The 26,117-nt window shown below is 49.7% G+C and overlaps 2 protein-coding genes across 3 annotated transcripts in view; one reads left to right on the top strand and one right to left on the bottom strand.

Annotated features, from left to right (window-relative positions):
• SLIT1 (slit guidance ligand 1) overlaps positions 1–26,117 on the top strand; it is a 174,502-nt gene that overhangs the window by 69,698 nt on the left and 78,687 nt on the right. The window lies entirely within an intron of this gene.
• LOC114110262 (transcription initiation factor IIA subunit 2) lies at positions 20,917–21,477 on the bottom strand. The gene has a single exon (XM_027960262.3). It carries the CDS (start codon positions 21,298–21,300, stop codon positions 20,971–20,973), a length of 330 nt encoding a protein of 109 aa, XP_027816063.1. The 5' UTR covers positions 21,301–21,477; the 3' UTR covers positions 20,917–20,970.

Below are 26,117 nucleotides of genomic sequence, written 5' to 3'. Positions count from 1 at the left end.
GAAATGTTTGGGTCCCTTTGTCTTTCTAGTTGGCTGCCAGCACAGAGACGGCGTCAGCTGTGCCCCTTCCAGCTGCCGCTGGGCCACCTCCTGCCTGTCCTCTGGGGGTCAGATGACAAAGCCGGGAAGGAGGGGTGAACACAAGGCGCCATCTCCGAGTCCTCCTGGACACTCCCGGTGACCTCGGTGCCGCCCGCCACGCACCACCTTCTGTTCACGGCCCGTCAGCCAGCTTTCTCCCTGGCTGCGCTCGGATCTGAGCCTTTGTCAATTCATGTTTCCACATTAATTAGCGAGGCCCCATGTCAGATGCTAACTGAAACCCAGATGTCGGCTTGGTTCCTCTCATCAAATCATTTTGTACCAGTAATTGAAGAACACAGAAGCAGTGGTTAGGTTGGCCAGGAAGGCTCACTTTCCTTCTCCCCCTTCCATTAAAAGATAAATAGACACCCCCGTCCCCTGCCTCCAAGGATCACGGAAACGGGATTTGCCTGCCGTCTGTGTAGTAATAAGGAAGGTGATGAGCTGACACCCTGACCTTCACATTGAAGGTGGTTCCCCGGAGGAGTTTCCTACAGGTTTACAACAAGGTGGGAGAGGCAGTGAGGAAGGGGAACTCTTTTTAATCTTAACTTAGCCAGAAACACTTTCCCGGTGGAGGAGACTGGCCCTTTAGGACAGCAGATGGGGTCTAGCACCGCGCCTGCCCCTGGCAGCTCTTGACGAGCCACTATTGCCTCTGCACCCCGCCAGCCTCTGGGCAGGCCTGTCAGTGCGAAACAGGCAGGTCAGAGAGAGAGTTATTTTTCTTTCTAAGTCATATGTTGTCAGTGTATCTAAATACCTTTTTCTAAACTATCATTTATTGAGGACTCACTATATCCCAGTCACCATGGTAACACCTTATATGTATTATTTCATTTGGCCTTCCCAGGTGACTCAGTGGTAAAGAATCCACCTGCCAAGCAGGAGACTCAGGTTCAATCCCTGAGTCGGGAAGATCCCCTGGAGTAGGAAATGGCAACCCACTCCAGTATTCTTGCCTGGAGAATTCCATGGGCAGAGGAGCCTGGGGGGCTTCAGTCCATGGGGTCGCCAAGAGTTAGACACGACTGAGCAACTAAATAACAGATCCTCACAGCAACCCTGTGAGGTAAGAATTTTTTTAATCCCCATTATTCAGATGAGGAAATTGGCTCAGAGAGGATAAGTAGTTTGTCAAGGTTGCACAGCAGGTGTGTGACAGAGCTGGGGTTTGAATCATTGCTTCTTGTTTATTAAAGTTGTAGCAAAGACTAGCCAGCTTTTCTTTCTCTTTAAGAAATGTGTGTTCTCCTGGGCAGACAAGATGAGCACAGGTTGTGGCTGCAGCTTGTTTCTCTTGGTTGACTGTCAGAACCCACAATGACCACCTTGGAGCTCGAGGAGCACCTTGATGGATGCCGCAGACGCTGATCTTCTGTTAGCCTGAGCTGGAGATTGAAGTGTATCCCACAAGGCTGAAGAAAGCCCTTGAGAACACCATTGCTTAGTTAGGAATGCTCCAGAGTCTTTGAGATGCTGATGGACATTGCAAAACTGAAGGTTCAGACCCATCTCACGCCTCCTGTGGTCTGGGGCTGTTTGTGTCACCTCTTTGAGCCTCCATTTCCCCATCAGCAAAATGGGCCTTAAACCTTCTTGCACCATGAGGCCCTTGTGAAGCTGCCTTGGGTATTATGTGATATTCAAGCCTTTAATGTTAGGGTACCACATGGGCCCAGACACCTCAAAACTTCTAGATGTAATAAAGCAACATCTTAAATATTACATCCAAGGACTGAGATAGCCATTCTCAAACTAGAGATGGAATTCTGTTTGTTCAAAATGTGGATTTCAAACTTTGCTGGTGATCCGCTGGTTAAGACTCCATGCTTCCAGTGCTGGGGGCGCAGGTTCCATTCCTGGTTGAGGAACTAAGACCCCACATGCTGCTCAGCCAAAAAATAAATTAATTAACTTTTAAAAATGTGGATTTCAGAGCCCTTCCCCAGAACTCTAATGTAGAATCTGAGGCTGGAACCGGAAATCTGCACCTTGGCAGACAGCCTGGGGGCTCTGAAATGCATTCAGAGAACTTTCAAATAGTGTCAGCAGTGCCTTCAGAGCGCTTTCAGGCTCCCTACTTTCATTTTAGAGAGAAGGGAAAGGTTAGGTTGCAACTTGGAAACGAACTGCCTTCAAGGAGGGCTGAGAAGGGAATCTCTGTTCTCTGACTTTTAAGAACAGTGGCTAGTGACTGAGGGGTAAACTGCATGTGGGTGATATGGCCAAAGGCGCACTGCCCTTTTCAGCAACGAAGGAGATGCGTATACCAGTCGATCCCTCCGATGTAAGTGCCCTGTAATGAAGTGGCAGGAGGGTGTCATGGACCCTTACGGGTTATGTTACTAGAAATCCACAGCTTCATGGATTTACACCTCGAATAGTCACATCCTTTTTTTTTTTTTTTTAAAGCGCAAAGATAAATAGCTTTATTAAACTAACCAAATGCAAGCAAACATCAATCAAAATTGAAGTGAATAATATGTTTGGAGCAAGTTTTCTAAGCAAATAAATTATTAGAGGCAAGAAGCTGTCTTTCCTTATGATTTTTAAGTAGATACTGTCCCTAAGTTCTTTATTCCCAACACTTGGTTCTTTTTATCTACTTAATTTTATGTACACATCATTCATGGTTTTATTCTCAGATCACCAGGGTACAGTTTCTCGATGTCAGAGCCTCTTTTAATTTTTTTTTTTTTTTTGCATCAGGCATCTTTCTTTCAAGTTTGTCTTTCAGAAGCATGCAGATAAAATCGCTTTTGTGTGTGTGTTTCTGATTCCATCTTCTCTGTTTGTAAAGCAAGGTATTGGCATGGTTTTTGCTACCCACTCTAAATAGGAGTGGGAGGGCAAGAGAGAAAACCAGCATGTTATTGGGTTCCAACTGTAGACCCAGTTCCAAGCCACACGCTCTCATGTTACTTTGCAACAGTGTGGGGCAGAGTGTGTTGTCATAAGCTGGGGGTGACCAGTGAGCCCCGGATCTCTGGTTCCAGAGGCTGCCATCCTCTTGGCAGAGGTCACAGAGCGGCCATGGGCTGCCAGCTGCTTCCCCCTACCCCTCTGCTGCAGAGAAAGCCCAGATGCCGTGGGGCGGGGCTTGGGCCTGGTGGCAGGCCCTTGGCAGGCAGGCACCTGCCTTGCTGACTGTTTGCAGCTCCTGGGCCTCCCCCTTCCCCAAGCCTGCACCAAAGAGGAGGCAGGAACACCTGGGCCCCTCTCCCTGGGGAGTCTGGCTGCCACCACAGCTGCTCCGCTGGCATTCTGGAGTGTTAATTGAGCAGGCGCCCACCCCCCAGCCCCACTGTCTCTAGAAACAAGCTAGGACAGCGAGAGACTTCATTGCTCCCACTTACATAGGGGAGCAAGGACAGGTTCCTGGTCATCAGCACTGGGGAGGGTGAGGAGGCCAGGACAGTCCTGTGGGCTGGGGGTGCCCCACTGTTAATGGTTTCTACTCTCCCCGGGTCTATAAAGTGGGACAGGGTTGTTGACCCCAGGCCTCAGGACCCCTCATAGGAAGGAAGAACCAGGAAGCTTGCAGTGGGTTTTCAACAATTCAGGAAACGGTCCCCCTCTCTGGTGGGGGAGGGGAGGAAGAGGTGGGGTGGGATGGTGATGAATCAGTATTCTCCTCCTCTCCCAACCCCTTTAGTTCATCATCAGCATCATCACTGAAGACTATTATTCAATACCTGCCCTGACCCAGGCCAGCCAGTGATTCTCCATACATTATTTCATTGTATTCTTATGACAGTCCTGTGAGGTATGTCTTATTGATTCTCCTTTCACATTGAAGCTCAGAGAGGTCAGGCAATTTTCCCAAGGTCACACAGCAGGCGAGTTGACACAGCCAATGCCTCTTATACTCTGCCTGACAAGGACAGAGACCTCTGACCTTGTGGGAAAGCACCCTTTTCCCCAGTCCTTGTAGGAGGAATATATGTTTTCTTAATTTTCAGAAGACTTGGAATCCGACCCAGGCTACTTTCTGAGCCTTGGTTCCTTAGGAAGGGCAGAGAAACCCTGTTTCATAGTGCCCTGAGTAGTAGGGACTGGATTGCTGGGGAGAAGCACATCACGCCCAGGCTTGTTTATTGACCCTTGCCTCAGCAATGACCTCCGCATCACAGAAGGATGGGGGAGACTCCGGTTTCAGGATTCCCAGGGTCTTCCCAGCCTGTGACTGGGAGTTCAGGGGGCCAGCAGCGGGGCTGAGGGCTGCTGCGGAAACCTTCCCTGGAATGTGGTGCCAGCATCCACACTCTTCACCTTGACAGCAAGTTTGCCAAACCCATGAGTACCCAGCATTGACCTGTGAGGGTCAGTGAAGGAACTGGAGAGGCTTCAGTCAGTGAAGAGAAGGCTGAGGCGATGCTGTTGCCAGAGCCTCTGAGAGCGTGCGCAGGAGCGGGTCTCCAGGAGTAGGATCAGGGTGGCCAGGCGGGTTAGGTCACTTCTAAAGAAGGGCAGCCTGGGAGCTGATGCTGGCCTCCAGCAATGGTGAGTGCTCTGGCCCTGGGCGTGTTCAAGCAGAGCCTGGGTGGTCAGGGAAGGTGGAAAGGGGCTCCTGAGCTGGGCAGCCCCACACTGTCGTCCATCTCTTTCTGCCCAGCCAGAATGGCCTCTGATGCCTGGATGGTTCATGGTTCACTCAGTGAGCTGCTGTTGGCTGAGCACCCGCTTTGTGACTAGGCTCTGATGGTGACAAGGTAGACACGGTCCCAGTCGCCATGTAACACGAGGCTGAGTATTGCACATCGGATGGCAAGAGATGTGTACGCCAGCTGCCTCCTCTGTGCTGAAGCGTTTGTGTGCTCTGTCTTGTCTAATCCTCTCCACAGCCTTATGAGGTTGAAATTACCAGCATCTCCATTTTATAGAGGAGAAAACTGAGGCTCAGAGTAGCCAGGGGTTGATTAAAACCCGTAGCTGATGAGAGCTCGGAGGAGGCTGGGGAGACAAGCCTCCCGGCCTCTGCCTGCGCTGCAGCCTTACTCCTGGTGTCCAGGAATAGTACTCTGAGGGCCTTCTGCATCCTTATTGGAAAGAATTCAGAGTGTACATTGCGACTCTTTTTCTGTTTCTGGGCTCACTTCTCCCCCCTTTAGACTGGGTGGCCCCCCTTGGGCAGATCCCAGAATACCCCGTCACCTCCTTGGCCCTAATGCACTCTGAGCCCAGTACCGTTCATTCTGTGGGGGACTTGAAGCCTCTTGGTTGCCCCCGGGTTAGTTCTGAGGGTTAGAGTAATTTGTTCTTGCCTGTGCTGTGGGTCCCCTGGCTTTTAATGCCGCCACGTGGGGAAGTGGTCAGGAACCGGGCAGATGGTGTTCCTTTGGGGGTCACTCACCTTCACCTGGTACCTTGCCAAGAAGGTTGCAGCGAGAGATGGCAGTGCTGAGGGCCTCCTTGCTGGTAGGGTCTTTATATGAGGTCATGATACCCTTGGGACCACCCATTAAACCCACCTTTAAAGTCCTAAAAGGAAATTTTCAGAAAAGCTGATTCATGGAGAATCCTCTGACATTACAACGTGCAGTACAAAAATCTAAGGTGTTGTCACGAATGCATCTTTGCAGATAATTAAAAATCTCTCAGGGGCAGAGAAACGACTACTAAAAGTTGTTACTGCTTCCCAAGATGATTTTCAGGCCTACTGTCTTCTGATTTTTGGATTCTGAGGGCATTCAATTGCTTATGCAAAAAATTAAAGATTATGGGCTTTGGGGTCTGATAGGTGCAGGTGGCTGGCTGCACGATTTTGTTCTGGTCACTGGGCTTTTCTAAAGCTCAGTTTCCTCATCTGTGAAATGGGTACAGGAGTGCCTCATGGTGTGGTTATGAGGATTAAACTGGGTAAGACTCAGCAGAGCTGGCACACGCACATCAAATGGACCATCTCTCAGTCTTTCGCCACCCACTGTTGTTTTATGCGAGCCTGGGACAGGAAATGCAGGTGACAACATGCATTTATGTAGAGTGAGCTCTGAATTCGTGTCTCCCCAGCCTACGGGTCAGAGATGCAGAGAGAGGAGCTCAGGGTCCTGGGGAGGACAGACCAGAAAAGCAAACAGCACTGGTGCAGAGGTGGATGTTGGGGGTGGTTTGTGTGGGAGTGATGAGAGCTAGCAGGGAGGCTCAGCTCATCTCCCTGGAGGAGGAGGCACCACCACTGGGCTCTGAGTGGCCAGTGGGCATTAGCCAGGCCAGGAGGGAGGTGAAGAGGCAGAGGGGAGAGGGGGAGAGGGGGAGAGGCTGTGAGCCTGTGCAGGGCAGGCAGCCACGGGAGCACAATGCCTTTGAGAACTGGCCCTGGAGCCCAACCTGCTGGTCAGGGTGTGGGTGTGAGGGCAGATGTGAGCTGGGAGGGTTCAGCCAGGACGTGCCATTCTGCTGAGGGGTTTGGATTTCATCCCGAAAGCAGTGGGGAGCCTCTGGCAGATTTTGGGCATCAGAAAGGCATGAATTCCCTCACAAACATAGCACCCTGTGGTCCCTGAGCACCAAGGCTTATTTTCACGGTGTGTTAAATTGATGACAATGAGTAATGGGACGGTGGGCCATCTGGGTGCGGATGTGAGCACAGACGGAAGTGTGTGTTCATGGAAACAAGCGAATGTTCCCAGGTGAGCTGCAGACTGCTCCCACGGAAAAAGCCCTGTTTGTCTGACGCCAGGCACTTCAGAGAATAGGCCTTATCAAAGCAAAACATTTGGTTATAAATATTTATAAATATGTGTTGGATTGAATTGCGCTTTGGTTCATTCACCATTTATGTCTATAAATATTTGAGAGGCTGCTTGGCATCGTGGAAAGACGCAGTCTTTGCAAGCGCGGACAGACGGGCTGCGTTTGTTTTTGCACTCGGCAGCAGGACTTGCGAGGCGACCCTGGCCCTGTCCCTTCCCCACTCAGAGCCACGCTTACTGTGGCCATCGTGACCCCCATCTTGCACAGATGAGATTTAGGATAATCTATGTCTAGAGTCTTGCACGTGCCGATGGCACGATGGGCACCCAGTCAAAGCAGCTTTTATTATTCTTCATTTGTCTCTGTGGATTTTAATAACCCCAGTTCATAGCAGGCAGTACGTTGGTGGTTTTCTGGTTCAACTTCAGCATTCCTCAGAGTTCCAGCCACTTATTTGCCTTCAGATATCCCTACCAATGTTTTTGCCAGCCCTCTTTTCGAAAATATTTTAAAGAGAATTTTTGATGATACAAAAGCATATTTACAATATATTATGAATAATGTATATGTTAGTGGCAAAGCAAAATAATAAAAGGAGTGTCCATGGAGTCAGTGGTTTTAATTTAAGCCAAAAGCCTTGCAGTGCTATCCTAAGTCCCCTTGCTTCTACGCCCCAGCCCCCAGCCCCAGAGAGAGCCACTGCGCTGCTTTTTGTTTTTAATTTCCTTGATTTTCTCGTTGTATTGCTATATACATATGTGCATATAAGCAGTAGAGTTTTGCTTATTCTTTAACTTTATATAAAAGGAACCAAACTATATATGCATACATATCCTTCTGCAAAAAAAATTTTTAAATTCAGCGTATGTCTCTGAAATTTGTCCATGACGACGTGGGTGGCTCATGCATTTTCACTATTGTGTGGAATTCCCACGATGTCTCCATTTTCTTGTTTTGGATTTTGTTTTTTCAGACAGTTCTGCTGAGAACATCCTTATGCAAACTCCACGTTTGGGAGTGTTTTGTAGGTGAATTCTTAGGGGATATGATGGCTAGCTCATGGGCGTTTGTGTTGTCCGCTTTACTGGCTCTTAGCAAATAGTTGTCTCCGTTGGGGCGTTGTTGCTTTACAAAGTTGTGTTAGTTTCCGCTGTGCAACAAATTGAATCAGCGTACATGTCTACATCCGCTCCCTCCCCTATCCCGTCCCTCAAGTGGTGGGATGAACTGGGAGTTTGGGCTTGACCTATGTGCGCTGCCCTGTGTAAAACAGTTAGCAAATTGGTTTACAAAACGGTTGCACCGCTCTCCCTGGTGTCATTCTGGAGGCTCTCGGGATAATCTCTGTCACTGTGGCTGTTCTGACTGTGTGCTGAGCGAGGGGCTGCTGGTACCTTTCTGTGTTTCTGGGCCATGAGGCTGTCTCTGTGTCTACCCCCGTCCCCTATCGCACCCCCAGGCGTGATTCCCTGACAGGCAGAGAAAGAGCCAGAAAACACTTCACAAGTAAAATCTAATTTCAGCAGTTGTTGGATGGATGGTGGATCGATGGTAAGTGACTGGTGCCTTTCTGTGCATCGTCCGGGAAGTGAGTAGCTGTCTGGCCTAATCACTGCTTAAATGGGTGCCTGAGTAAACCGGGCTGAATCCAGCATGCCCTTTCTGAATCTCAGACGCCCAGCCTGATGGGGGTCTGATAGAGGAGGGGAGGCAAACGGCTTTTTCTGCCAGAGCAGAGAACGCAGGGCTGTGTTTGAACGCGGGTTCAGTGTGGCTGGGGCAGGTTGGTTGCCGTCGTTTCTCTCTCATGTGCCGCAGAAGGAAAATTCAAAATGACTAATCAGGCGGGGATCACAGCACCCGACCGCTGCCCGCCCTCCTCCGTGCGGGGTGGGGCCGGGGGCGGGGGTCTCCAGCACGACCACTCAGGAAGCTCAGGGCGGCCCTCCTCCGACACTGACTTTGAAATGTTAATTTGCAGACTCCATCCTTTCATGCTGTCCTCTCTCTGATTGACTGGGCTGAGTGAGGAGGGAACCAGCAGAGCCGGAGAGAGGAGAGACCCGGAGAGTAGCGGGGGCGTGCAGCTTCTCACGGGGAAGGGTCCCTGCCCGGAGGTTTCCAGAACCTTCTTCTGATCAGACCTATGAGGGGGAAGGCACTTCTCCTCCCCCAGCATCTCAGAAGCAGTCTTTCTGCTCTGCTTTCTTCCTTGAAGCATTCCTTGAGAGAGAGGCCATGGCTGTAAACAGCCTCAGGGTACCCACTGTGCAGTGTTGATAGTGAGGCCAGCACTGTTATTATGAAAAACAATAGAACCATTACATTTATTAAGGCTTATCGTGGGCCAGGGACTGTGCTAAGCTCCTTAAATATATCTTCTCATTTCCTCTTTATAATGAGGAGTCATTTGTATCTTGAGTTTACAGATGGGGAAACAGAGGCTCAGATAAGTTAAGTGGCCTATCCTTTGACAACAGAGGGTGAGATGGTTGGATGGCATCACCAGCTCCATGGACATGAGTTTGAGCAAGCTCTGGGAGTTGGCAATGGACGGGGAAGCCTGGCATGCTGCAGTCCATGGGGTCGCAGAGAGTCGGACACGATTGAGCGACTGAACTGAACTAATCCTTTGTCACTGCGCCCTGACCCTGGCCCCACACTTGAACCCAGGACTGCTGGCTCCAGAGCACAGCTGCCAGCCTTCACCTGCATCCCTCACTCCATTTCAAACCCTTGGTGATGACCCCGAGGAATGGCTGTGCCTGCTGCCACTGAGGAGATGTTGGGGACAAAAACCGGGGTGAACAGAGCCTGGGCCCCTGAGAAGCTTTTAGTTCTGTGGACAAGTTAGAGATATGAAAATTCATATTTTTGCACAAGTAAGGTGCTGGCCAGGCCAGTTGCTTTCCAAGGATTATTTAACCCTCAACAGTAGTTTTCTTCCCATTTTACAGATGAGGAAATGGAGGTACAGGGAGGTTAAGTGACTTGGTTAAAGTGACAAAGTGCCAGAGCCAGGATGTAAACCCAGGCAGCTATAGGTTTACATAGGTATGGAGACCTACCCTCTTAGCTTCACTTCCTCCACTTTTTATTTTCCAGAAAGTGCTTCACACAGGTACCTACAAGGTGCTGAGTAGTCCCAGGGGAGGGTGTGCCCAGGTTGGTCTGTGAAGGGGCACAGTAGGTGGAGAGAAGAGGAGGGGAGGGGTCATGAGGAATTCCTGAAGGAAGAGTCTCCTGGGCAGCTGAGGGGATGGCAGTGCCCTGGCCTGGAAAGACCCAGGTACACATGTATAGAGCTCAATAAGGACTTTTGTTTTCACCCAGAAACCGCAGTCTCACTCTTTGATCTCGCTTCACATCGTGACCTCTGGCCTTCCCCTCATGCTAGTGACCCTCCTCCTCTTTCCTGGGTGAAATGGGCCAAGTTGGGACACAGGCCCCCTCTGCAGTGCCCTGCCACCTCCCTGTCCCCAGTGGGCCCTGTGTCCTCCATCATCTCACCCTGCTCTTAGCTGGGATGTCTGCCCCTGGGGCGGGGCAGGGTCTTCCAGCCTTTGGCAGGGTCTCAGCAGGGTGGTCGGGGCAGGGGGACTGAGCTTTTCTAACCAGACCTTGGTGTGTTTCCTGGTTATCTCCAAAGAGGAAAACAAATTTCTTCTTTAGTATTTCCTGCCCCTTCAGATATTCCTCTTTGGGCGGAGAAGAGTGACGTCTTGGAGGACAGGAGCTGGTTCGTGGCCAAACAGTCTGGAGCAATCAGCAGACCTTTGAGGGTGTGCGTGGTACAGTCAGGATACAGGTGCCCAAGAGAAGAGGGCCAGGGAGTGGAGCTGGCATCCTAGACAAGCTGCCCTGCCCTCCCTGGGGAAAGCCCAGGACTCATGTAACAAAGGAGAACAAGTCTTCACAAAGTAGGCATGGAGCTGACAGGCAGCCACGGCTTCCTGCTTTAGGACACGTTGTTCTTGCTGGACCTTGTGCAGCCTCAGAGCTCAGTGCCAGCCGGGGGAAGGTACACGTACCCCTGGAGCAGGGGGATGCTTTCTCCCCTCCGTAACCTGCTGTGCCTTTTGTTTCTGGCACCTTCGCGGTGGGGTCACTGCTTTGAGCCGTTTCCGGCTTTAGACCTGTGTCCTTGGCAGTCGCCCTGGAGGACTCTCAGAGCTTCCCCCTGCATGGTAACTGGTAGCAGAGTCACTGCTGCTTGGAAAGTTTAGATTCCTGCCACTCTGCATGCTTCCCCAGGATGGCTGCGCGCGCGACATATATCAGCTGCTCTACTGCAGGTTTCCACAGCCCCGAGAGATCTTTCTGAGGCATATCCCAGCAGACCTGGCATTTCTCTCCCGGAGCGTTTGTCTGCCCGTTGTTAGCCCCTGGAGCAGACATTTCATTGGCAGCCTTATTCCGGCTCCATTATCAAAATGTGAACTCCGGAGGACTGCAGCTGCTTCTGAGCTCTGGCCTGTTTGCCCTGAGGTGGAACCCAAAGCACAAAGCTTGAGAGGGTGCCCTCTGGTTTTGCTTCTTGTGAATTGGCTGACCTAGGCCAGTTTAAAAACCTCTTTACAAGTTTACTTGTTTACAAATAAAGAGGGAAATAAGGCTTACCTCACAGAGTTATTATGGATATTAAATGCAATAAAATTTGCACTGTGCCCAGCAATAAATACTCAATGCCTTTATTTTTTTTTTTGAGTGATAAGTTTTCTTTTTAAAATTTTGTGTGTTTATTTGGCTGCTCTGGATCTTTGTTGCTTCACGAGGGCTTTCTCTAGTTGTGACGCGTGGGATCTGCTCTCTAGTTGTGGTGCAGGGGGTCTCGTAGTAGGGGCTTCTCTTGTTGCAGAGCACGAGCTCTAGAGCATGCAGGCTTCAGGAGCTGTGGCGCCCAGGCTTAGTTGCCCCTTGGCATGTGGAGTCTTCTTGGACTAACGATTGAACCCTGCATTAGCAGGCAGATTCTTAACAACTGGACCCCCAGAGAAGTCCCACTCAATGCCTTTGAACTTCTTTCCCTCCTTTGGAGTCAGAAGACTTCAGTTTGAATTGGGGGCCCCATCCCTTCATTCACCCTTTGTCTTTCTCCCTCCCTCCGCTAATCTCTTTCACATTAACCCCGTTCTCAGCACTTTCTCCATTCATGTTCTGAGATGGCTGCAGAAGCTCCTGCCTTTAGTTCCAGGTCCACCAAGAGAGAATGATAGCTTCTGTCCCAGAAGTCTCATAGAATCTATCATATTGGCTGTGAAGTGTTTTATAGTCATCTCAAACTGGCCACCTTGACAGAGAAATAACAGGGCAACCCTGGAGTTGGGAGTGGGTTCATCTCTGACTGACCGTGAAAGGTGGATCCCCAGGCAAAAAAAATTGGTATTCTCACTGGGAAGCAGGGTGAGCTGATGCTGTGGACAAAGCCAGGGCAGAAGAAAACCCACTGGGTGTCCATCATAGGTGCCAGTTATGGGACCTGGGAGCCATCTGCGTGTGCCCTTGTCTTGGATCAGATTCTGGGTGCTCGTTGCCTCCCTGGCTGGTTGTCTGTTGTGTTCTTGGCCCCCCGCAGGAACTAAGCTGGTGAGATGGCTTGAGAGAGAGGAGTGGGAGCCTCCCAGAGAGGCCTGGGTGACGACACTTCAGCAGTCCTGACCCTGTTCTCACCCTGAGTCCCTTACTTCAGACCCTCCAGAGGCTGCTGTATGGCCTGTGATTTATCTGCCTCTGGGTAAGCAGTCATCTAGAAGACTCTGACCCCCGTTTAATCTGACATCTCTCCCGCCTGCTTCAGCAAACCACGTGGGAGTTCAAGGCTCTTCAGTAAGTCTGATAAAGGCGGGGGCGGCAAGCCATGTCCCCCGCCTTCACTCCCCTCAGTTGCTGGAGGCCTCTGCTGTGGCCAAAGGGCTCCCACTGCTGACCTTGCAAGGACAGCAGTGGGTTCTGACCTGCTCCTTGACCCCTGGGTGTGAAGGCGGCCCTTTCTCCAGACACAAGAGCGTGAATGTGGCCAGGTAGCCATGCTCGACTTTTGTGTGTGCGTGGTGTTGAGCAGGGTCTTTGATCTCCTCCTCTTTACTGTGGCTGTTTTTATCTCGTGACATACCTGCGTCTGTGGTCACAGAGGGGCCAAAGCCTTCGGGCTTGACTGGCAAACAGAACTGAGCAGTTAGATTTATTTTGTCTATTGAGCGTTTGTGTGTTAAGAAAGAGGAATGCCCCCACCTCCCCCATTTCCATTTGAAATTACACGAGCCCCTTGGACAGGCCAGGAGAGGCCAACTCTGCTCCCTGCACAGCCTGGCTGAGTTTTGGACGTGTCTCTGTCAAGAGGAGCAGGGCAAATAGGGGCTGGGCTTTTGTTGTATTACCCGCTGACTTCTGTAATGGTATATTCAGTGCCTTGGTTGAATCCTGCAGAGAACTTAGTAGGTAACTTTCTTATGAGTGGTGGCAGGGGCTGGAGGTGGCCTTCGGTGGGAGGATAAGAGCAGAACCAAAGATGAAAAGGTCCGTGAGTGGCATGGTGTGCTTGGCTGATGCTGGGGACATGACATTCATCTGGGAAGCCTTCATGGAGGAGGTGTCCTTTGAGATGGATATGACATTGAGGAGGGTGTTAGGAGATGCTGAGAGGAGAGGGCCTCCTGGAGGAAGGAAATGGCATAGAAAGGTGAAAGCAAAGAAGAAGAAAGGTGTGCAGGTTTAGGCGGAGTGAGTTTGCAGCTGCGCAGGTGTGTTGGGGTGGTGGGTGGTATGTGCACTGGGCCTTATTGAAGACTGGAGTCCCAGACAGAAGGATCTGGGACACATCAGTAGCCAGAGGGGTGACACTGAAGGGCTTTAAGTGGTATATATGTTTGTAGATGTTTGGTAACCAGGTAGAAATTTAGAGGGTGATGTTTACTGAACTCTGTGCAAGGTACTGTTCGTAGTACCTTAAGTGCATCACTTTCTAAATCAAAGTTGCTCTTTGGTTGAGAACCCTCTGAGGGCTTCCTACTTCCTTTAGCCTGATAGCCAAAGTCTCTACCTTCCAACCACCCTCCCCCTTTCCCACTTCCGCCACCCTCACCTCCTTGCCTTCCCTTGAACAGCAAGGGTGCTCCTGCCTCAGGGCCCTTGCACCAGCTGTTCCGGCTGCCTGGAATACTCTTGCAGATTCACCCACAGCTTGCTCCTTTCCTTCCTTCAGTAGCCAGGAGTGGCTAGAGCCTGCCCCTCTCTGGGATGCCCACGTCACCCCCACTGTGCACACCCCTTAACTGGTTATGAGTGGGTGACAAACACATCGGGGCTGTGTGAGTCAGCTTTGATTTTAATGGTGTCTTTGTTAGGAGGAACTTCATTCCCAGAGGGTTCATTAATCGAGGGCGTTGGTTGCACTTTGTGAGGAAATCACTGTCTGACTTGCTTTGGAGATCTCACTGTTCTGGTCAGATGCACTAAAATGAAGGTTTAGAGGAGAAAAGAAGAGCATGATTATTGTGAAAATGAAGCAGTTTGCAAGGGAGAGTTGGAAGCTCGTTAGAATGATTACTGGGGGGCCTTGGAAGTGGTTCCTAAGGAGACCTATGGTGTCTTTCTTGTTTGGTTACCTGGTGGGACCTCCTGGGAAGCTGCTGCTGGGGAAAGAGTGTTGGGGACTGTCTTTATCATCTGAGCCACCAGGGGAGCCCCGAGGTCACCTCCTTTAACAGTCCACTGCTCCTGCAGGGCGGGCGGAACACGCTCATAGGACCAAACCCAGCCCGTGTCTGTCCATCCTTGAAATACACAGCAGCACAGTTCCCTTCTTCCCTCGAAACCGGTGGTCCCCTCTCCCCTCCCTGAGCAGCCCGGGAGCCCTGTGGCTTCCAGGCCACGTGGGCTCATGGTCCCTAAGGCCAAGTCAGCACATGCTGAGGGGGTGGCGGCAGGAGCTGCCTTAGTGGGGAGAGGTCTGTTATCACTGACATTCTTTAGAACTGCAGTTCTTTAGAATTGCAGAAATGAAAAGCAGACCATCTTTCATTATGATTTCTCTTATTATTGGGCTTCCCTGATAGCCCAGTTGGTAAAGAATCCACCTGAGACCCCGGGTTGATTCCTGGGTCAGGAAGATCTGCTGGAGAAGGAATAGGCTACCCACTCCAGTATTCTTGGGCTTCAGCTCGGCTGGTAAAAAAATCTGCCTGCCGTGCGGGAGACCTGAGTTTGATCCTTGGTTTGGGAAGATCCCCTGGAGAAGGGAAAGGCTACCCACTCCAGTATTCTGGCCTGGAGAATTCCATGGACTGTATAGCCCATTGGGTCACAAAGAGTCGGACACGACTGAGCAACTTTCATTTCATTTTCACTTTCTCTTATTATTATTTAAATACATGCTTTATTATTTATAGAATTTTATTCTTGCTCTGCAGACCTTGTACACCTTCTGGCTCCATTCAGGGGAGCAGATCCCACTGCCCCTCCCCAGACCACCCCATTAAGCTGAGGGCTTCCTCCCCCCACTCCCTGCCCGCCCTGCCCCAGCTCAGTGATTTGTGAAGGGCCGTGTTCACATCACCTTACTTTTGAGTCGGGGTCTCGGTGATGCATCCAATCCAAGAACCTGGATGAAGAGTCCCCCTGATGCTGAAATACTCCCAATACAAATTGAGTGACAGAATCTCACTTATCGTCAATGGGGGAGATGCCTGGATTCAAATATTGTGTCTTATAGGAGGATGGAAGTGAGAAAATTGGTTCTCTGGCCATACTCTAAGTATACATTGTCAGAAGAATTTAAATACAGATAAGGCATTTAATTATTAAATGGCTTTTCAACCTAAGACTCCAATAGAGCTTTCAAATTAGCTGTGAGTTCTGTCAGAGCCGTGACTGAGGTGCCCGGGGCTGCTCCTCTCCTGATTTTCATGTATAAATTCCATTTCCTGGCAACCAGAGGCTGCAGGGCCACCGCCTGAGGTCTTGCTTCCTCCAGGCAAGGGGCTGCCAGAGTTCCCCTCGCCTTCTGAGCTTGCCTTCCCCACTCCGGGGTCAGGGCAGCACCCAAGGAGTGTTCAGATTTGCTTGAAAAGGAGACGTTAAAGACAAGGTTGAAGCGCCCACTCCGAATACCTAACTTATGCGGCGATGCCTGTACTCTGCTTCCTTCTGTGAGTCCTCCCGGGAGATCTCGTGGCCTCCCCTGACGTTTGCCTTTCCTTTCCCCCGGTCACCCCCAGATCAGGCCTGCTCACCCAGACTGCTCGCCTTAGCCCCGTCACACATACCCTGCTGCCTGGTGGAGGGGCAGTCGCTGCGCTGCCAGGCCCGCCTGCCCGCCTGTTTCTGGCAACGTGCGGTGAGCCAGTGGTGCTGCGAGCTAGGCGCTGGGCTCCGTGCTACACACACAGGAGCTTATTCAGTCCCTTGGCAGCCCCTTCCTGGGGCTGTAGCATGAGCCCTTGTCTCAGTGCTCAGGAAACCGGAGACATGAACTGCTTGCCCAGGGCCACTTAGCGAAGCCAGTTCCAGAGCTCATGGCTGTGTTGGTCTGTCGCCCAGAAAGCTTTCACATCCAGGAGAAATCAGGTCCTCCAAGCTGGGATCCCCATCCTCGTGCTTTAAGACCACTGTGGCTTCCCAGGTGGTCCCTCCCCCTTGGGCCCTCTGCTACCCACAGCCATCCTTTCAAGGCATCACCTTCCAAAGGCATCATTCCCATCCAGTCACTCGTTTTCAGAACTCCCCAGCTTTCCTCATTGCTGTTGGCTCGAGTCCAAGTTCCCCACGCTGGTGTTCAAGAGGGTCCCTGGGTACCAGGCGTGCTCCTCATCACACACCAGCTCTGTGGGACAGTCCTGGCATTGAATTAACTGTAGGGCTCTCCTGAGGATGCGACATGATGATGTATGGCACCCAGGGAGAGATCCGGCATTCCTAGGTATTGGGAACATCACTGTTTTCATGTGGAAGGCACTCCGGGAATAGTTGTTCTAGCTATGACAGTTCAGGGCTCTTGGCTTTGCCAGAGACTTGATAGCTGGCAGTGTGAACAGAATTTTGCAAATTGAACTATAAACTGGGCTGCCTGATTCGCTTGAAATGGTAATATTAAAATGACAATTTAACAAAATTGTTAGGCTGGTGATCGCAGCTGTGTGTCTGGAAGTGGTTGGAAGGCAGTGCTTTGAACAAGCCAAGTACAGCCTGCCAGCTCTCTTCAAGGGAATGACAGAGAGGGACAAGGCCAGTGGCTGCCCATGGACAGTGTCTGGCAAAGGCCCTCCTCAAATGCTAGAAACAATAAGAAGTTTAATGTTTGGCTTGAGAGGCAGTGGATTGCGGGCCAGATCATACATACAGCAAAGTACTTCAAGATTGCAAAGTTATCTTGAATGCTCAGAGTAAGGTAAATCTAGGAAGACTTCCTGGAGGCAGCTCCTTGAGATGGACAGAAAGTTTTTTAGTATTTTAAGATATCCAATATCAAAATCTTCCAGGTTTGCCTTTTTATTAGTCCATAGGGGCGAGACATTATTGACAAACAAACTAACTGAAAAGAAATCTAAGTGGTGTGTGTCCTTCCAGGGCTTTTAACAGTTAATTTCTCCTCCCAATGAAAGCGTCGGCACGATCCTGGTTCTCACCTCCTAACCCCTCCCCACCCCCACCATCTTAATCAACTGGCATTTTAGTGCATTGAGTTGGAAATGCTTTCTCTGTAAAAATTATTGCTGTTATGACCCAGGAGTAAATTATTTAGTGGTGAGTCAGACACGTTTCCATGAACTCTGACCTTGCTGAGCAGACATTAAACACAACCATGGATTTCTTCAGAGACAAGGGAGAATCAAGGCACTCCCCGCTCTCACATCTCTTCTTTCTGAGGCTCAGCAGTTCAGCAGCTCGAAGGATGAGTTGTGGTTGTAGTGTTTGATGTCTGATATGTAGGCTGAGGGCGACTCCTCGGGGAGAGGACCGGCTGTGGGAGGTGGGATGCTGGGGTGGAGCCTGGCTGCGGCCACCACTGCCTGTTCTCATTTAATCCTCCCAGGAACCCTATGAGAGGGAAGGGTTATCCCCTTTTGGAGATGAGGAAACAGAGCTCCGAGTATTCCAGAACTCAAGAGAGAAGCACAGAGGCTGTAAGTTCAGCTTTTGTCTGAATGAGGATAAAACCACCCAGCTTGTTGGTGGCTCTCATTAAACACACAACTAAATGGGATTTAATTTTTCTGCCTCTGTGCATCTTTTCACCTCTGTGCATTTCTAAGTCACACCACGTGGCCTGATTCTTGGGAGAGAAAATGTGGTCACCAGAACAAGAGATCTCTGGTGCCTTGTGCTGGGCTGGTGTGGGGCAGAGGCTCTCCGTCTCTCCATCCCCACCCCCTCCCCCGCCCATCACGGTCAAACTGGGGAGAGTGGGCCGTGCAGCGGGCAGGTGGGGGACAGCTCCCCAAGAGGTGGTGGTGCCAGTGCAGAGCCGCTGACATTTCATTCCCGGCCCCTCCCACTCTGCGCTCTGCGAAGCCTTTTTAGCTTGGCTGCTGGAAGCTTGGAGCTGATAATGATGAGGGAGTGTAAATGTCAGCGGGATCCCAGCTTCAATCAGAGCTGTTAAAAATAAGCCTGGCAAGCTGGCTCCGCCAGAGGTGAGCTGGAGAGCAGTGGGGAGGGCAGGGGGAGCTGGAGGGACCCTGTCAGCCTCGAGTGACAGGTGCGGGGGCTGGGGGAAAATGACAGGAAGACTTCAAGGCTAGTTTCTGGCAAGTGGTGAGTGGGAAGCAGAGATGGATATGAAGGAAATACTTCTTTTCTGTTCTGTGACTTTAAAAAACACTGACGGATCAAATTTTGTTTGGAAAAGAAGAAGCAGAAGGCAGCTGGTTGGGTCCCTGGGTTCTGTCCACAGCTGGCTGTTTTGTCTGCTGGCTGAAATCTAATGGGCACTGGGGTAGTGACCGGAGAGGGGTCAGCGGCCAGCTTCACTGAGGGTGAGGGGTTCTTTCTGTGCTTGGCCCGTAGGAATGAAGCAGAAGCTCCAGGCCAGGTCCAGGAGAGATGTCTGAGCTTGTCAGCAATGCAGACTCTCATGCCCACCCTAGACCCACGGGGGCCGCCTGTGACTAAGACCCCAGGGAACTGCGGCTGGAGAAGCATTACCCACAGATTAGTCAGGACCCTCACTTGGCCGGTGGGGACACTGAGACCCAGAGCGGCAGAGGGACTCACCCCAGGTCTTGCAGCTAATGTGGTCTCTATTAAAAAAGGCCTCCGAATCGGGGTAATTTCAGCTTCATGCCCAATATCGTGCCCGGAACAAGCGCCAGTTCGCCAAGTACTGCTGTAGCTTCTCTTCCTGCCACGGGACGGTGTCTTGCCTCTGTCCTGGGTGCTGCTGTCAGGAGCCACTTAGTACTGTCTGGGGACACCCTGCTGCTTGCTACGAATCTCAGCGGCACTTGATTCAGTCCCGCCTCTCCTCCATCCCGGACATGCTAACCTCTCCTCTCTGGTCCCAGAGTTGGCATCAGAAGGTGTGAGACGACACAAGGGGCAACGGGGTATGGAGAGCAAGGGGACTCCAGCAGAGGGACCTTCTGTGGGGAATGGTGGTTGGCGTGAGAACAGCGTTCAAGTGTGGTAAGCTGGACCCTGGCTGGAAAGCCCGGCTGCAGTTTAATTTGGAGTTTTATTTTTTGGCAGGTGGGACAGGGAATTAAGGTTTGAATAATTTATTTATGGAAATATATTTATTTGTTTATTTACAATAGTTCCATAAATTGTAAAAGTTCTTCCTCCATGGGAAAAAATAAGCCAATAAAATGACACAAAGTAGCTTTAATTAATTATAATAAAATTCTGAGGTAGTCACACCCCCATTTATTTTGTTATACATTTACGCAGCAAACAAATTTTTATTAGACTATGATTTCTGCCTAGGGCCTGTGCTTGGTCTTTATCACAGTCGTGGACAAGAAATACGATGATTTCTGGTTCTTAGTGTAGCTGTTACCAGCTCCACACAGCTGTGTTTTCCTTACGAATGACATTTAACAAAGCCACCTGAATTTGGCATTATACCTTTTTTTAGCGTGGAATGTCTCCTGCTTTCTTAACTGGGGTCCACATGGTCTCATGCAATCATCGTTCAATAAGCCTGGGACATCCTTAGGAGCATAACATTCAGCAGGTCAGTACAGGTGCAGTGGGACCAGAGAGATATGTATGTAAAATCATTGTGCACAGTTGTACAGGCTGTACACTGCTCAAGGGTGCCATCTCTAAGGGACACATCCACATCATAGATGTAAATTAGTGTATTTATCTTGACAATTTCCAAGTAAATGGAAGTGTCTTGAAGAAGGGGCATCTTTTTCTAATTCTGACCTGGCTGTAGTCCTGGAGATTCTGACTCCAGCACTAGTCCTAGATCTTTGCTGCTTAGAAATAGTCCCACAGGTCAGCGTGCCCTGGAGCCTCGGCCTTTCTTTCAGCTAGAAAGAAGAGGACCCTCTGGGGCATTGCGCCCCACCCAGCTGCCACTTCTGCGGAAGCACAGTGACTGACTGTCTCGGTGCTGGGTCAGTCTGCCCCGGGTGGTTTCTGTCACCTTCTGGAAGTCTTCGTCTCTGAGTCTCTGGCATCACTCCTGTTTCAGCGTCACCTTTTGCACGTGTGTTCCCATCCTTCCTTGTTTCCCGCCCTGAGAGAGTCTGGGGTGGGAAGGAGGCGTGTTCCCCTCATCTCAGGACTTGGCTTCTTTGCTGTGGTCAGCTCAGCAGACTCTCCATCTGATGTTTTCTACAGATGTAATGCCGAGTGCTTCACACTTCTCCTGACATCCTCAAAGGTCAACTGGATTTCTGTACCAGTTGGAAGGATTGGGTTTGGCTCATCAGAACAGAAAATTTTTTATTTTTTTATTTTATTTTTTTTTTTGAGTTTTAAAATGAATTTATTAAAGAATACTCCTAGGAAGGCAACAATGTTTGATTTGTCATTAAAAAAAAAGTTCTGTTTCTTCATGCTGTATAATAAAGAGGGTACAGACTTATGAGCTTCTTTCTATTGGAATTCTCTGATAGTATAGCACAGAGTAGTCATTTCTGCAATGTTAGAATAAATAAAAAAAAAGTCTCTTCTATGCTTCTCTTCAAAAAGCGATGAACAGTAACAGGATGGCATTAAAAAGCCATTTCTTTTTTCTATTCATTCTGTAGTATTGGAGCCAGTATTTTTACCATCACAGGCTACAATTTTCACTTTATCCACTTTAATAAGTTCTGTCACCTCTCTGAATTCAACATCATTCAATACAAAAGTCCACACGTTATCGCAGAATCTGTATGTATTTAGAGAGCCCCTGAAGTTGACGCGGTTTCTGACCCTCTGTGCCAGTGCTGCGTTTATAGCCTTATCAAACTGAAGTAGAACTTGAAGGGCAAGTTGGGGGGTAATCTGTTGAGACTGTATAAGCTCATCCAGGCTCTCCTGAAGACTGTTTCCCAATGTGGTATTTCTGTACAACTGATATGCCATGGCTTAGGAGGGAGAAATTCTTTTTCTTATTCAGGCTTGCATTGATGTCCTGGGGAATAGGCGCTTCCCGCCTCGGAGCGGACAGAAGTGGCGCAGCCAGTAGGTCAGCCAAAGGTACCTACTTTCCCGACCACCTCTCCCACCGCAGCAGAGATCGCAGAGGTGGGCCGGCGACCCGGAGAAAATTTTTTAAAAAAAAAGAAAGAAAAGGAAAAAATGGATTAAATTAGATATAGAGGTTTCTCATATAAAACTATGGCAGCACAGAGTCAGCTAGGAGTCAAGGTCCAAGGATCCTTCTGTCTTTTGCGCCAACATTCTTGGGCTTCATCCTCCATCCTTAAGGTCACCTCATTATTCAGTATGGCTGCTGAAGCTCTATTCATCTCATATGGGTTCTAGGCAGAGAAAAGGAGAAAAGAGGGGAAGCAAGGATACAAAGGAAACCTTTACCAAATGAGTCAGCCTTCTTTACAGAGATTTTCTGGAAGCTTTTTCGTTAAACAACTTCTGCTTACCTCTTCTTGGCCATCCCTGCTTGCAGGGGAAGAAGGAAATGTATGTTTTTTTCTTGGCACATTGATGCCCCCCAAAAATCAGTTTTAACAGAAGGAAAAGGGGGAGAGTGGGTTTTGGCTGGAGACCACGGCAGCCTCCGCCACATCTTGCTGCTAGTCCCCCTTCCCTTTCTGCTACTGCCTTCCCGGGTCTTGTAAACTGTGTCCCAGCGGAGCTTTGCAAAACAGATCATGTCTTCTGACCACTGCACTGCCCTCTCCTCATTACACGTAACAGTTTTCTGTTTTTGATTGGGATCTTACGGTTCATATTGTTTTTCAAAAGTATTTATTTTATTTAGTTGGCTGCTTTGGGTCTTAGCTGTGGCATGGGGGACCTTTAGTTGCAGCATACAGGGGCTAGTTCCCTGACTAGGGATTGAACCTAGACCCCCTGAATTAGGATCTCAGAGTCTTAGCCACTGGACTACCCCAGGGAAGTCTCCAATTAATGGTTTTCTTTCTCTTTGCTTTGGTTCTTTCCTCTGCCAGTTCTCCCATGAATCCAGGAAGGGCAGGAGTCTTTGTGTGCTGGTTAAGATCTGGATTAAGACACATCTGATTCAGGTTGTGGGGTGGGCTCCCCAACTACGTGACCTTGGGAAAATCACCAAACCTCTTTGAACCTCACTTTCCTCATGTGTGAAACAGAGCTCCCATAGAACAGCAACCGTGGGGAGTCATTGTGGGAATGAATGAGAGGGGGTAGGTAAAGCCTGAAAGATAGCAAAGGGCTCACTAAGTGTTAGTTGCTCTTAATCTTGCTATTTTGGGGTCTTGCACTTGGCCTGGCTTAATCTTGTTATTTTGGGGCTTTGCACTAGGCCTGTTCAAATATGTATTGAACAATACAAATTTGCTGAGAATATATCAGTTCTCTTCTGGACGCCAGGATAACTGATCAACAAACAGACCAGCACCCCCACCTCAGGGAGCTGATGTCCCGTTGTGCTGGGCAAGACCCTCTGGGCCTTGGCTGCTCTTGAGCCACCAGAGTGGCGTCCATGTGTCTCTAGGCCTGAGACTCTCACATGCAATTGTAGAGATTCTGAGCCTTTCAGGTGCTTAACCTATGAAATGCCCCAATTCAAATAAATAAATATATATTAAAAAGAATAAAATGTGAGAATGGCAACCCCCCAAAAAATAACTTTTGGACTGCATTGTTCTCATGGCCGCCAGGTCCACTTCAGCAGGCCAACTGTACACACGCGTAGAGGTTAATGTGTTTTCCTTCGGGTAGCTCTGTTGCTTCTAACAGGGACCTTCTACTGCTGCTGCTAAGTCACTTCGGTAGTGTCTAACTCTGTGCGACCCCATAGATGGCAGCCCACCAGGCTCCGCCGTCCCTGGGATTCTCCAGGCAAGAACACTGGAGTGGGTTGCCATTTCCTTCTCCAATGCATGAAAGTGAAAAGGGAAAAGAAAGTCGCTTAGTCATGTCCGACTCTTCGCGACCCCATGGACTGCAGCCTACCAGGCTCCTCCGTCCATGGGGTTTTCCAGGCAAGAGTACTGGAGTGGGGTGCCATCGCCTTCTCCAAGAGGGACCTTCTACAGATAGTCTTAAAGCAGGATTCGTAATCTGTTTGGAGCCCTATCCCTTTGAGAATCTGATGCACTGTGCGCATAGGTGAAACTTGCTCTCAATTCCAGGGGTGCACAAACCTTGGCAGCCCCTCTCTGGTCCTCAGGGCCCTTATGGACTCGGGTCAGAGCCCTGCCTGACACTCTGAGGACTGGCTCTGTGCTGGAGAGGCCTCACTGGTCCCGCAGCTGGGTGAGTCCCTTGTGGGGCAGGCACTCTTTCTTGCTCCCTGTGGGTGGCCAGGATGGAGCACACGAAAGATGACGAGGCAGCAGTTAAAGGAGAAACATCTTTTCGGCTGAAGGTGCCCTTTCTCCTTAGCAGTGCCTGATTGCGAGCAAGTCTTCTCTCTCCCTTTGGTCTCAGGGTCTCCTGTAAAATGCAGGGGTTTTATCAGATCATTCTAAGAAGGCACTTGTCAGCTCAGATGCCCTATGAGACCTGCAGGGGTTTTGGCATCAGACCGAGGGGCATCCAAATCCTGCCTCCACACCTGCTGGCTCCGTGCACTGAGCTCGTTCACCAGCTCTTCTCAGCCCCAGGGGTCTCATCTGCAAGATGAAGATAAAATTGCTGCCAAAGCATGACTGTAAAAAAGTTAGAAACATGCCTCTCATACAAATAGAAAGTGATTGTGATTATTTAACTCATTAATGAGAAAACCAGCAGGACAGTAAAGTTGTTCCAAGGAGCATTTAAGGTGCTGAGAGCTTATAATCAGTGAAAGACAGAGAGCATTGAAATAAAATTACAAAGTTAGATAGAAAACTGATTAACATCTTACAGGCGGTAACTAACCCTTGACGTTATCTTTTCTACCAGACAGCAGTAATTTGCTACTCTACCACACAAACATCCACAAGTTCCTGAGTTGCTTCACAGCGCATAGGCCCTGATCAGTAGTAATGACTCAAACCAAGGTAAGGTCTCTGGGGGGCCTAGCCAACTTCATGGAGAGACATCAGGAAAGGCTCCCTTTCAGGGAGAAGACAGTGGAAGTGATTCAGGGAACATGTCTGAACAGGCCTACAGTGATGGGTTTTCTCACACAGCTGCAAAGTTAATGTTAGGTAGAAAAAAAACCCTCAAAGTTGTGCTTTGAATCTATAGGGCTTGCCTTCTGCAAGAGACAGATTCTGAGTTCTGGGGCTACATGGTAGAATTATATCAAGCCAGAGTGAACTTTTTTTTTTTTTTAAGGCTTAAAATGTATTTTAATAAGTTCATGTTGCATTATTTCATTTCTCAGAAAAACTTCAAAGGTATTAGGGACAAATCAAACATGGTACACCAATAAAAAATGCACAGCATAACTACCTAAGATAGGCAAAGCTAAGAGCTACCGTCTGACATTCAGCATACAGCAACCCTGTTCTCAAGATTGTACTAGGCCTATCAAAGCTGTGAATGGCAACATCACAGACACAAAAGGGCCATTTCTGGGTTGTCCTTACCCAAGAAAAAGATGGAGGCAAGTTTAACACAAGATTTTTTAAAGATACACTAAATGAAAATCTCTAAGAGAAAATGTCTTCCTTGGGACATGAAAGGGTAATATATGGGACATAACAGAACCGTATGTATGTTGTCTGTGACCTTTGTGGACATGTGCCTGAATTCCCACCTGGGAGTGATTGGAACAGTGGGACCAAGGTCACTGGGGGATGTTTCATTTTTGTGGTATATGTGGCAGGATCTCTGGGGTAAGACAGTGCACTAAGTCATGTCCAACTCTTGTGACCCCATGGACTGTAGCCTGCCAGGCTCCTCTGTCTACAGGATTCTCCAGGCAAGAATACTGGAGTGGGTTGCCATTTCCTTCTCCCAGAGTGAACTTTTGATAGGAGCACAATTTGGTAGATATCTTCTCGACTTAGGTCAATGATCTAAACACACTATAAAGGTTTTCTGCCTCCAGCCCCACCTCTGACATTGAATGACCCTCCTCTCATCACAGTGGGGAGTTTCCATCTGTGAAGTAGACAGGCATCCTAGGGCTGGAGCAGGACAGAGCCCTGAGGATGTGTTCAGACCCTGAGGCCCCCTCGAGGGTCTTCTCCCAACCCCCAGCAACAGCAGAGGGCAACTTCAGGGGCCAAGGGCACGGGCTTTGCAGTCAGCCTGACTCGAGGGCCTAACCATGTTCCAATACCATTTGCGTGGTCTCAGACTCCCAACTGAAACTCTTCTGTAAATGGCAACAGGGCAAGTACCTGGGTATAGAGCCTGCCAGATGTGAGTAGTCAATAAACAGTAGCTGCTCTAGTCCCTCTTTGTACCCCTTTCTCCTTGCAGCTGTTTGAGCCTCAGTTTCCTCACCACGAAGAATCTACTTCCCAGTTGTCAAGAGAGCCCAATGCTTGCTTTCACTGCCTCTACCCAGCTCCTCCATAATTCAGTCACCTGGCAGCTACGTCTCTTTGAAAAATGCTAATGAGATCTTATGCCTCTCCTGTCTGACCCTCTTTACCTCTCGCAGAGCCCAGCCCATCCCCTGGCCACGCCCTCAACGCCCTCATCGCTGGTCCCTGCCTGTGTTCCCAGCACGGGTCCTTGCTCCTGCCTGGCGTTCCGGCCGCGCTGCCCTTCCTTCCGTTCCTGGACATTTCACACTCCTTCCCACTTCAGGGGAAGTGCTGCCTCTGCTTGGAGCGCTCTTCCCCAACACTCTG

This window comes from Ovis aries, chromosome 22 (genome assembly GCF_016772045.2).
Source record: "Ovis aries strain OAR_USU_Benz2616 breed Rambouillet chromosome 22, ARS-UI_Ramb_v3.0, whole genome shotgun sequence".
Taxonomy (NCBI): Eukaryota; Metazoa; Chordata; class Mammalia; order Artiodactyla; family Bovidae; genus Ovis; species Ovis aries.
The sequence above is the reverse complement of the archived record's forward strand: the minus strand, read 5'-3'. Positions and strand labels throughout refer to the sequence as shown.